Source organism: Zootoca vivipara, chromosome 1 (assembly GCF_963506605.1).
Source record: "Zootoca vivipara chromosome 1, rZooViv1.1, whole genome shotgun sequence".
NCBI lineage: Eukaryota > Metazoa > Chordata > Lepidosauria > Squamata > Lacertidae > Zootoca > Zootoca vivipara.
The window spans coordinates 84929931-84942852 of record NC_083276.1 but is presented as its reverse complement, the minus strand read 5'-3'; the positions used below and the strand labels follow the sequence as shown (position 1 = coordinate 84942852).

The following is a 12922-nucleotide window of genomic DNA, read 5'->3' as shown; positions in this document are numbered from 1 at the left end:
CATTGCTCCGCCCCAAGTTTTTAGCCGTAAGCCGCCTTGAGTCCCTGTCAGGAAAAAAGACGGGATATAAATAAATAATAATAACCTTCACTTCAGTTTTGTGCAAGCAAATAATCATGGGCGGAGTGCAATAAAAAGGACGCCTGGAGGAGGCCCCCACCCTCGCGATAAGCACTGCTCCCAAGCGACTCGACACCAAATCCAGGGCACCGCTCAGGATGGGAAGTGGCTACTTCGCTTCTGCTTTGTCCCGTAACCATCTGCTGCAAAGCACAATCGCTTATCGTCTCCAGCGCAGAAGGGCTCAGTTGGATACGAAGGAATGCAGTTACTTTTCCCGCAAAAGCTTTTCCTCAAATACGCAAGCAGCTCCCGAGTCCCGCCCCCTCTCGGTTCCTCCTGCTCCTCCTCTTCTTCTTCGGCTTCTTTAGGTCAGTCCCGCCCAGCTGGCCTGGCCCCGCCCCTCCTCCTCCTCCCTCTCCCTCTCCCTCTCCCTCTCCCTCTCCCTCTCCCCCGCCTGACTTTCAGTCCACGGGAGCCATGGCGAAGTTGGGAGGCTTCTCCGGGAGGCTGCTGCGGCGCTGTCTGGGGTCTCAGCCAGGGTCTCCGTGCCCCGATCTAGTTTGCAGAAGCTCATCCAGCGCCGCGGAGGCAGCTTCAGTCTCCCGGCATGAGGAGCGGCTGAAGCGGCCGGAAGAGTTGCCCGGACTGGGGGTCCTGGGATCCTTCTATTGGCTCTTCGTGAGGGGCTATTTGCTGCACACGCACCGCCTACAGGTGGGAAATGGTCGACGGTGGGGCACCTCGGGCAGTGGGGACGGGCAAGAGGGGGCAAATCCTAAGGGATCTCACCTGGTGATCTCATCTGGCGTCGCCAAGGCTCCCAGGTATGTTCATGCCAACAGCTGAGCCAGTCCGGAGCCAGGGACGTTGCCAGGTAGTTTATATGAATCTATTCCTCTGGGAAGTTGAGACTTAAGGCTGACGTTCTGCCAGCACAGTTGCCCTATAAGGAAGGATAAGGAATAATTTATTGGCCAAATACAAAACATACTTGGAATTTTGCTTCGACATTGCAATGTAAAAAACGTCGTTTTCAAGGAGGAGATTGGCAGGTGATCTCATGCTTGTCATAAAGCACCTGGTGCTTAGGGGGTCCAGAGATGCGCCCTGACAGTGTCCCTGCCCTGGGCATTTAGGATGGTTAGGGGACTCACAGCCACTTTGGGACAGAAGCCTGGATCCTCCAAGAACAACAAGGCTGATATACCACATCTTGAAGTTAGTGAAGTAGTGTACATCTGAAGAGGAGACTCTGTAAGATCATTCGCTACAGAGTTTTAAATTGCTTTTTAAAGCATTGCTGACAGTGCAACATGTACTCTGATATGTCTACTCAGAAGCCCCAGTGAGTGAAATGGGCCTTACTCCCAAGTGAGAGGGGCTAGGACTGCAGCCTAAGTGTCTTTCCCCATCTGGATAATCTGATGGGCTTCTCTGAGAGTAAAAGTTGTCCCTGTGTTATGGTCCTGCCTCCCAGCCTCTTTGAACCTGTATGTCTGATCCTTCACTGCTAACACAAGTAATGCATCATAACCCCCATTGATGCTTCAGATAACAACAGCTGACTGGAAGATAAGGAAAACTTTTAAGGTTCAGAGGACTGAATGGACTATGAGCCCTTAGGTAAAGGTAAAGGGACCCCTGACCATTAGGTCCAGTCGTGACCGACTCGGGTTGCGGCGCTCATCTCGCGTTATTGGCCGAGGGAGCCGGCGTACAGCTTCCAGGTCATGTGGCCAGCATGACAAAACCGCTTCTGGCAAACCAGAGCAGCACATGGAAACGGCGTTTACCTCCCCGCTGTAGCGGTACCTATTTATCTATTTGCACTTGACGTGCTTTCAAACTGCTAGGTGGGCAGGAGCTGGGACTGAACAACGGGAGCTCATCCCGTCGCAGGGATTCGAACTGCCGACCTTCTGATCAGCAAGCCCTAGGCTCTGTGGTTTAACCCTGTGTCCCTACATGAGCTCTTACTAGCAAGTAAAACCAAAGTGATTCTTGGATGCATGTGCAAAATAGCTGTGGCTGGGGTCATGATCTGCATGTTGCTTCATAAGGTCACAGGCACTATGATCTATAACTGAGCTATTGTCTCATTCTGGTGTCTATGCTTTAAAATGAACGGAGAACCTATGGCCCCAGATGTTATTGAACTACAGCTTCCACCATCCCTGGCCATTGGCCATGCTGGCTGGGGCTGATGGGAGCGGGAGTCCCAAGAACTTCTGAATCCCTGATCTGAAAGGATGTTGGAGGAATTAACACCAATAACCCAAGAACTGGAAAGGTGGTCAGATAGCTAGGCACGGAAGGAGTTTGATCTACTCTATGGCTTCAAATCATGAAAGAGGATCTGAAGGCAGGGCTTCCACTGCAAGAGGGAAAGTGTTGGCTACTCAAGGGCTGTGACTGAACCCACTCTTGGGAATTAATATTGGCCACATGACATTCGGGGTTCAAGAGTTCAGCAAAACAGTAGCTCAGTCCAAAGTACACCAAGACAGAAAGTTTAGAGAAGGGGAAATAGTCTCCTTCACTTTCAGATACCTAGCCTGTGGTCCTCCAGATGTTGATCCCAGCCCCAGCCAGGATGACTAACTGGCAGGAAGATGGGAGCTGCTTTAGCTCAGCAGTTTAACAGGCTTGATTCCATACAAACTATAGCAGTAGGGAGGGTGGAGTAAGAGTTTCATAACGTAGCAGCAGCAGCAGCAGCATATTGATTTATTAGATTTCCTCACCACAAAGTCCTAGGGCAGGTAACAGCCCTGTACAAATACAATAACAAAAGGTGTCAAGAGATCACAAGGGGATGGGGAGCAAATCAGCAGGCAGATATGACAAAACTGGATAGCAAGAGTCAGTTCTCAGTGGCTGTTTTCAAGGTTTATAAAAGAATAAAGAAAACTCTAACTTGTGGCCGTTAGTAACTGGCCTATAGGCATGTTTACAAGTTTTGCAAACATTTGGTTTCCCCAAAGTCTCTGTGAACTCAGCCAACCCCAGAACTGGTGTGGTTCTTCTTTTTCTGTTTTTTTTTTTTTTTTACAAACTGCTTCTTCTTGGGAAAGTTGCCAGTTCCCTAACATGAGAAATCGGTACAGCAAGAGCATAGCTTCTTATGCGTCACTGCTTGTGAATTGTTCTGAGGTGAAAACTAGGGCCAAAGAACTCAAATGGTGGTTATTTCTAACCTTTGAGGTGTGTTTGGTGTGAGGTCCTGTAACCAAGAGTTGACTACCGAAGCAATTCTGTGCATGGACTTTGCTTTGGAAGAAAGTTCCCCTGGGTTCAGTGGGCCTTATTCCTGTATGGATAGAATTATAGCCTCAATTAAGGAGAGAGAGAGAGAGACTATTACGCTCTCCTTAGAGTTTATCAATCTATGTGACAGCCAGTCTCCAGGAGGACTCATCACCCCCTCATATCCCCAAGAAACAGGAAAAAAAGTTAAGACTGTGGAAAAAGTAGCAGACTCTATCCTTAGAGGATAGAGGTTTTCTGCTTTAAGGTAAACAGCTTGCAATGGGAAAGTCTGTAATTAGTTATTACACGTATATCATGCCTGTCCTCCAAGTAGCTCAAGGCAGCAAACATAATTGCCATTATATCCTGAAAACAATCCTGTAAAGTAGGTTAGACTGAGATTTAAGATTCAGTCCAAACTCCATTTATGCCAGGCTTTTGGCCCGGGAGATGGGACTGAGTGGAGGCAGCCAGGTAGGGAAATGCTTGTGTCTTTCTGCCAGCACAAACCTCCCCATTCACCCACCAAATGGGTGAGATGCTAGTGGAGCTTGAGGGGTGGGGGGAGCTGAGCCAGCCTGGTATCTGCTGAATATAGAGCTGTGCTCACAGCCAGTGCTGGCTAGTGGAGGAACTGATCTGCACGCTATTTGCCACGCTTTTCTGCTGCTGCTGTTACTGCTGCTGCAGTGAGTGTCCAGCCCATCATTTTTCAGAGCCTGGTTAGGATTGCTCCATCAGTGATTGGCCTAAGCTCACCCAGCCAAATTTATGGATGAGTGGAGATTCGAACCTAGGTCTTGCCAGTCGTTTGTCACTCTAGCCCAGGCATCCCCAAACTTCGACCCTCCAGATGTTTTGGACTACAATTCCCATCTTCCCTGACTAGCTAGGGATCATGGGAGTTGTAGGCCAAAACATCTGGAGGGCCGCAGTTTGGGGATGCCTGCTCTAGCTAATACAGCACGCTGTCCCTACTTCACATGGATTGTTAGAGAAGGGGCTACCCCCAAAAAATAGTGTAATGAGGAGCAAGTACTGTATTAGTTTTAGCCCACTCTAAAATGGGTCATCTCTTATCTAGTAGGAAGAATGCCCTAGAAAAACCTGAGGAGAACAAGATGAAAGAGTCGATAAGGATTAATTGATTACACTGGTTGAAAGCAACTATTGTGCAAGGAGTTCAACACCATTTCCTGGTATTTACTTTAGTTATGAAATGGCAGAAGCTAAGCATCAAAGCCAGTGTGGTGGTGCTGTATTTCCTAACCAACCTTTGCCCGGGGCCCAGTTTACACCTGCTTCCAAAAATAAGTAGAACTCCATGCTCTCACAGTGAGCCAGTGTGGTACTGTGGTTAGATTGTCAGACTAGGACGTGAGAGACAAGGGTTCAAATCCCCACTCAGCCATGAAGCTCACCTTAAGCCAGTCACTGCCTCTCAGCCTAACCTACCTCACAAGGTCGTTATGGGGATTAAATGTGGAGAACCATGTACTCTCCCCTGAGCTCCTTGGAGAAAAAGGTGGGATGTAAAAGCTGGATCCCACTAGCGCAGCTATTTACAGTAGTTGAATCCGGCCCCAAATATCTCCTCTTGTCCTGACTAAAAGGTTGGGAACTGGAGTGAAAATATTGGATATAAAGCAAGCTAGAAAACAGGGTAGTTAGAAGGCTGCAGAACTGGCAACTTGCATAAATGCCAAATAAAGAAGGGATTGAAACACTTTATTTTTTAAAAAAATTTTTTAATTAGTTCTACATAAGAATAAATAAATAAATAAATAAATAAATAAATAAATAAATAAAGACATAACCTTGCCTACAAAGGTCCGTATAGTTAAAGATTTGGTTTTCCCAGTAGTGATGTATGGAAGTGTGAGCTGGACCATAAAGAAGGCTGATCACTGAAGAATTGATGCTTTTGAATTACGGTGCTGGAGGAGACTCTTGAGAGTCCCATGGACTGCAAGAAGATCAAACCTATCCATTCTTAAGGAAATCAGCCCTGAGTGCTCACTGGAAGGACAGATTGTGAAGCTGAGGCTCCAATACTTTGGCCACCTCATGAGAAGAGAAGAATCCTTGGAAAAGACCCTGATGTTGGGAAAGATTGAGGGAACTAGGAGAAGGGGACGACAGAGGACGAGATGGTTGGACAGTGTTCTCGAAGCTACGAACATGAGTTTGACCAAGCTGCGGGAGGCAGTGGAAGACAGGAGTGCCTGGCGTGCTCTGGTCCATGGGGTCACGAAGAGTCGGACACGACTAAACGACTAAACAACAACAAAGAATAAATAAATAATAAATAAAACACCATAAACATAACATTTTCACACATATAGAAAAATGTTCTTTCGAACCTTGAGACCTCCTTCCTTCCCCCCATGGGTTCCAATTCTAAATTTTATGTCTGCATCTTTTACTGTACATTAATCTATCTGTTATGTAATCATAGTATCCAAAATCCAGGGGCTGAAACACTTTAAGAGAGATGGAACTATGGGAAGTTTTATCACAGTTGGGCACTGCAGGAGGAAGGAACTTGGGGAAGACCCCCAAAGTGACCCTGAAGCTCAACTGAGGAATGCAAGCTCTAAACTAAGCAAAACAAATTAAAATGGCAGTATGTCCTTGCTGAGAATGAAGTGATGTGATCCTTCTTGGTGTATATGGCATGTGGACTTAATTATTGTCCTCAGCAATAAGGGGAGTTATGCAAACATTTATGATTTTTCAGAATGGGCAGGTGTCATGGCTAATCCCACTGACTCTGTGTGTCTCTTTCAGGTCCTTTCCAGGAAGAAGTATGGCCCCATTTGGAGATCTTGGTTTGGCCCTCTTGTTAACATTAATATTGGCGGTCCTGAAGTCCTCGAGGAGCTGTTGCGTCAGGAGGGAAAGTATCCCATCCGAAGTGACATGGCCCTCTGGAAGGAGCACCGGGACATACGGCACTTGCCCTATGGCCCCTTCACTGAGTGAGTGTGTGAAGCATTCAATCTCATATCATGCCGCTAGTGTGTGGGCATATCAAGGGCAGTATTTACAAAAGCAAGGGGAGGCACAGACTTTGCATAGCATGCATTTTATTTTTCTATGATGGTTTGATATTTCAAAGGCTTTGTATAAACTAGGCTTTTTATTGTTAAAAAGTGTAGGAAAAGAAGCAGCTAAATTCTGCAATTTGATTCAATGAATCAAATTTGCATGCTTGGATACTTTGTATAATTTGTTCCAGCAATCATGAGAAAGGCACAGTGCTTTCTGGGCACACATCTGGAACGGAACAAAAAAACACATTCCAGATACATTCTCTCCAGTTCCACGCACTGGTGTGGATGGCAATGAATATCATGAATGAGAAGCAGGGAATGTGTGAAGACTCATGCGCCAGTTGCACACAAAGGAAAATCAGATATGATGTTGCAAGAAAATGCATTCCTCTGGAAGCATCCGTATGAATAGCAAATACAATTCTCCAAATACCAACCCCTTTGCAGCCAAGATGGTACCACACAAATAGGAGGAGGAGGAGGTGTCAACAGACTTAGGGGAAATCACAAGGTTTGCCAAAGTATAACGAAGATTCTTCGGGAGAGCACCCCAAAAGAGCTCAGTGAGAATGGGCACCCAGAGTGGACATGGAATGCCAACTGACTGTTGGGGAAAGAAAACTGGGGTAAGAGGGGGAATGGAAAGGATTATCCTACAAAAAGGCATGGCTGACTTGCTGCAACCCTGAACAGGAACTCTCCACACCGCAGCATCTTGTAGGTTGCACTTGCATGGGGTTCTTTGCTTCTACCCCTTTCAAATTTTAAGAAATAAAGCCAAACTAACATTTGTTTTATGAGATTGGAAAAGGAAAGTATTAGTGCCTTTATGGGTGCAATCAATCAAGACCTTCCACAGTTGACTTTCATTGCACAATATATAAAATTGTTTGTAGTTGTTGTTTTTAAAGAGTTTGCAGCTGTCTGCTGTTCCCTGCCTCTTCCTGTCAGCCAAACGAACAGGCTAGCCATTGTAGGCTAAAGGGTTTATTAAGTGATGAAAGGGTTTCCAAAACCCTCCTATTCCCTGCAGTCAGGGCTGCCTAAACATGCCCTGTGGCAAGGATGGGGAACCTGTAGCCCTTCAGAGAGGGTTGGATTGTAACTCCCATTATCCCTGGCCATTGACTATACTGACTGGGGCGGATGGGAGCCCCACAACATTTGGAGGGTCACAAGTTTCCTATCGATGAGGAGCAATTCCAGACCAAAACCATGAGCAGATACTGGCAGACTGAGAAATATTCCAAGGCATATATGGGTTTCTTACATGGATCCAACTGTCTCTCTCCTCAGGGATGGAGAGCGGTGGCACCGCCTGCGGCAGGTGCTGAACAACAGAATGCTCAAACCTAAAGAGGCCGTTTTGTATGCAGATGTTATCAATGAGGTGGTGTCAGACCTGATGGTGTTTCTGGAGGATGAGAGAAAAAAGAGTCCCTCGGGGATAGTGGTGCAAGATATGGCCAGTGTATTGTACCGATTTGCCTTGGAAGGTGTGTGGACAGTTACAATGCTGTAAACTATTTCCTTTCAGTGATTATTCTATTATTCTCCTAGTACAGCTTATGGGTAGGTGGAAGAGGAGCTGTTCAGGTGTCAGATAGGTCTAGGTGTGACCTCATGCATGTGAGGGAGATATTTTGATTATAGACCCCACCGAACCTGACATCACATGCATTGTTTCATTTCATTGAGGCAGCTAGACTGGTGACTAGGAGTGGCTGCCAAGACCATATAACACCAGTCCTGAAATACCTACATTGGCTCCCAGTACATTTCCAGGCACAATTCAAAGTGTTGGTGCTGCCCTTTAAAGCCCTAAATGGCCTCCGCTCAGTATACCTGAAGGAGTGTCTCCACCCCCATTGTTCAGCCTGGACACTGAGGTCCAGCTTTGAGGGCCTTCCAGCAGTTCCCTCACTACAAGAAGTGAGGTTACAAGGGACCAGGCAGAGGGCCTCCTAGGTAGTGGCACCTGCCCTGTGGAATGCCCTCCCATCAGATGTCAAAGAAATAAACAACTATCTGACTTTTAGAAGACATCTGAAGGCAATCCTATATTGAGAATTTTTTAACGTCTAATGTTTTACAATTGTTTATGTGCTGTAAGCTGCACAGAGTGGCTGGGGAAACCAGACAGGTGGGTGGGGTATAAATAATAAAATTGTTGTTGTTGTTGTTGTTATTCATTGACTAGTTGACTCAAGTGGGGCTAAGCACCAGCAACTGATTACAGGATTCAGCTTAAGAAGGTTTTCCATTTTCCGTTTAATAACCCCAAATGTTATTTTTTCATAGAAACATTATCTCTCTCTTTTAAAGCAACACTTCCCCCCTCTGCATTTCAGAATAAGAGGGGTTAATCAGGAGAGAACATATTTTTCCTAAAATACTGAACAATTCAAAATGTTTTTCTTTAAAAAATAATAATAATCAGGAAGTGTATAGCTTGTTTGATCTAGCACTGGGGAAATCTGTGGCCCTTCAGAAGGTGTTGGACTCCAACTCCTATCAGCCCCAGCCAACATGGCCAATGATCAGGAATGATGGGAGTTGTAGTTCAGCAACATCTGGAGAGCCACTCCAGAAAGCAGACCAACTCTGTGGGGAGTATAGTCAGATGAAAAATGGCAAAGGAAAGGATAGTTAGACGTTTTTGTGTCTGCCACAATGGGGATCCATGTTTTTGGTGTTCATGTGTAACAGCTTATCCTGAACACAAGTCCAGTCTTTTAAAACAAAGTACACAACTTGCAGCTGGATAGACACTGCCATCCCTGGAGAGTTAGGCAAAAAAAAAAATTGCCCAGATAAACATGGCAGCCATCATATACAGTACCCTCCTTTCCGAGCAGTCATGCTCATTCCAATACTTTTGGTCTGACAGTCCACAGTTGATATATTGTTCCAAGTACAACCAAACTTTTTGGAGATATTCCTTCTAATGTGATTATAGTTCTATGATGGAATATCAGGGCCATTTCCTGAAGTCTTCCCACCTGTGGTTTCTGCTTCCAGGCATCTCCTACATCCTCTTTGAGACCCGCATTGGCTGTTTGGAAAAGCAGATCCCTGCTGAAACACAGAACTTTATCCATGCAATTGGGTATATGCTGAAGAACTCCATCTTTGCTACTATCCTGCCCAAGTGGACTCGGGATGTGCTGCCTTTCTGGAACCGCTATCTGCAGGGCTGGGACACAATCTTTGCCTTTGGTATGTCAAGAGTGGGGACAACTCTGGAATTAGCTGATCTCTCACTTTCTCTCTTGAGAGTGGGAGGATTCGTAATCTAAGCTTCCTCAAGTGCCTGTGGCAGTAGGCCAAGAAGTCAAAGGTGAGTGGTAGATATCCAGCCAACGTGGTAAATGCTGTCATGAGCAGTCCCAGGATTGTGCCCCCATGGTAACAGTAGGCCACAGGTGAGTGGTAGATACCCAGCCTGTGTGATGGATGCTGGAGTGATCAGGCCAGGCCTGTGTTCTCATGGTAACAGATGCTATTTAATTACTCCAGGGAAAAAGCTGATTGATCAGAAGATGTTGGAGGTTGAAAAGTCTCTGGAGAAGGGTGAGGTTGTCTCAGGCTACCTAACTTACCTACTGTCCAGTGGGCGGATTGGCCATGAAGAGATATATGGCAGCATAGCTGAGCTACTCCTGGCTGGCGTAGATACGGTAGGAAATTGACTTCTTAGCCTTCCTTACTTGGGTGCCCACCCCAAAACGTAATGACCAAAAACGCAGCTTACAAGCAATATCAAGCTACATAAATAAAACAAACCATCAGGAATCAACCCACAGAGCAGTTGGTGTTAGATGGCTCTTGGGTGGAGGGGGGGAGGACCATGATGTCTCCTTGCCCTGCATCCCTCAAGACACATAAAAAAAATAATAAACCTGCTGTATTCCATCATAATAAGCTTTTGGAAGAGATTTGACTGCCACGTGCTAGTCACTGTCTGATTCATTGGGATGGTCACATATGCAAGTTCATTCCAAGGTTTTCTCCTGCCTTTGCTGCCTGGTTGTAGCATCTTCACCCCTTTGCTTTGCCCTTTCAGACATCAAATACCCTTTCATGGGCCATGTATCACCTGGCCAGAGACATGGAGGTCCAGGAAGCCTTATACCAGGAGGTGATCAGTGTGGTACCCGAAGATCAGATCCCTGAGGCCAAGGACCTCACCAGGATGCCGCTGCTTAAGGCAGTGATCAAGGAGACTCTTAGGTAAGGGGCCTTTCTCATTGTTCCAAGGAGCAAGATCACAGGCCTGGTCTTTGCGGCTCCTGGGGCTTCATCTTGCCCAAAGTGGTTCCACCCATTTCCCATTCATCTTCTGTAGCTTCTGAAGAGTCCTCCTTTGTTCTGATGCACAGTGACAGCCCTTCCTCCACTAATGTCCTTATAGGCTTTACCCTGTGGTCCCCACCAATGCCCGAGTCATCGCAGAAGACGATGTTGTTGTCGGAGGATACAAGTTCCCAAGGGATGTAAGTAGCAATGTATTCCTGATGTTGCAACTCGAGGCATTTGTTAGCGGCCAGAAGTGGATGAGGAATAAAAGGAATGGGGCTGTCACTGAATTTGCCATATAGGCAGTTCATGTTGGGCAAAAACAACAGTGGGGGAATGCAAGGCTTGAACTTGGTGAAGGCCGTATGTACATATGTCAGAACGGGTTAGCGTTGGTTAAGCTGCCCTGATGGGAAATGGTAAACTGCATGGCAATAATATTGCTTTGCCACCAGCCCTCATGTTGCTGTGGGGAATCGACTGTCGGAGAGCAAAGTATTTGTCATTTGCTAACTCTCTGTGCTTTCCACTTGTCCCTCCAGACCCTCTTTGTTTTGGCCCATTACGCTCTCTCGCACGATGAGTCCAGCTTCCCAGAACCAGAGCGCTTCCTGCCACGTCGCTGGCTGCGAGATCAGAGGGACTTGCCTCCCCACCCGTTCAGCTCCATCCCCTTTGGCTATGGGGTGCGTGCCTGTCTGGGGCGCCGCATCGCTGAGCTCGAGATGCATTTGGCTCTTGCCAGGGTGAGTTACTTCTGTGGGGGCAGAGGGGGTGTCCTTTGGGAAGAAGGGCGGAATATGAATACAGTATAATAAACAAACAAGAAACAGGGCAATGCTGTGGCCCAAGAGGTCATCACAGCTGTAGGCATATTTGATTACTTGTGCTTGGGGGGGGGGAGAGAATGAAGCTTTGCCCCAAAATAAGTCAACCTTTTCTTTTTCCAGCTTATCCGGATATTCTTAATCAGACCAGGTCCACAGTGCAGAGACGTGAAACCCCTCTCTCGGATTGTGCTTGTCCCTGACAGGCCCATTGACCTGGAGCTTCTTGACAGACGGACAAAGCTTTAAGGCAGTGGGGGGTGTCACAAACCCACAGACTGGATCAGGCCCTCCAAGACTATTTGCAGTGTTCCATCTGCCCCACCTTCCTCCCCGTTGCAATGCTAGGCAGAAGAGGGAGAGGTTCAAAGCTCTTCACCAAGCCCAGGACGTCTCATTTCTCTTCTGTGTGTATGCGAGCGAGTGTGTGCGCTGTGTACTGAGTTTGTATACATGTGGGGTGAGTCTGTGTTTGGTGGCCATTTTGGCTCTGATGGCTGCTAGAACGGGGCCCACAAAGGGCTGGCCAACTCTGAATGTAGCCCGCGGACCAAAACACTGGGTTGCCCCTGCTTTAAGCAAACCTTGGCCAGCACTCCTGAACTTCGTCTGGATAGACTATGAAGACTGAGCACTTAAGAAGATCAACCTTGTTTGTGCCTTGGCTGATCAGCTGGTGGATCTCCCTGTACCCAAATCACCTCTGATACAATTTACTAGTATCAGATTGCTCTGCAATCTTCTCCTGTGAATCCTTGCAAAGCTTTGCACCATATTCTGGGCCTGATTGATTCTTGCGGTGGATCTGAGGGGGGGTGGGTAGGAGTAGTTACTGTTAGCCAGTGTACCTCAGAACTGGCTGAATGATTGCATCACCCTTTCTCTTCTCTGGGTTCCCAATACTCAGGTCTTTAAGAATGAAATTGTCACAGCTTGGTGGTGGCTATTAAAATCCTTTCTTCTACCCTACAACATGCAGTCTTTTTTTTATGGCGCTACAGTTCCTGGTGTGTTTGTGCACCAATTCAGCAGTCTTTGGTCTGAAAAGAGTTTTCCACCCATGTGCCACAATATATTTCTTATTTGTTTTTTAAACTTAATCCCACTTAATTTTCAAATGAATTCCAGCCATATCAAAATGTAATAGTTAAGTATTTCACATAATCCTGGAATGGCCCCTGTTATTGTAAGTGGGATCTGGGTTTAAACACTGTACACAATGTTCATGGCCATAGCCACGATTCATGTTGGGGGTGGGCAGGCTTCATGTTAGGGGGGCAGAACCTCAGTTAAGTATTTCTATTGATTTGGGGGGGGGGCAGCTGCATCCATGACAATGTTCTCAGACCCAGATGGCTGCCAGGCCTCTCACTTTCTGCTTGGCATTGCTAGCTGAGCACTGCTAGTCTGGATGAAGCACCCTGCTCC

At 46.7% G+C, this 12922-nt stretch overlaps 1 protein-coding gene across 1 annotated transcript; it reads left to right on the top strand.

The window, feature by feature from the left end:
- The first annotated feature begins 488 nt into the window (after positions 1-488).
- LOC118090854 (sterol 26-hydroxylase, mitochondrial) lies at positions 489-12466 on the top strand. The gene is made up of 9 exons (XM_035127158.2): positions 489-777; positions 6103-6293; positions 7665-7864; positions 9390-9587; positions 9888-10048; positions 10435-10601; positions 10783-10864; positions 11210-11413; positions 11618-12466. Exons 1-9 carry the CDS (start codon positions 541-543, stop codon positions 11741-11743), a joined length of 1566 nt encoding a protein of 521 aa, XP_034983049.2. The 5' UTR covers positions 489-540; the 3' UTR covers positions 11744-12466.
- Positions 12467-12922: the final 456 nt, after the last annotated feature.

Excerpts from the sequence above, each read along its gene's own strand:
- LOC118090854 (XM_035127158.2), top strand. The coding sequence starts at position 541 with ATGGCGAAGTTGGGAGGCTTCTCCGGGAGGCTGCTGCGGCGCTGTCTG. Across the intron at positions 778-6,102 it reads TGCACACGCACCGCCTACAG|GTCCTTTCCAGGAAGAAGTA; the intron begins GTGGGAAATGGT and ends TGTCTCTTTCAG. Across the intron at positions 10,049-10,434 it reads TCCTGGCTGGCGTAGATACG|ACATCAAATACCCTTTCATG; the intron begins GTAGGAAATTGA and ends TTGCCCTTTCAG.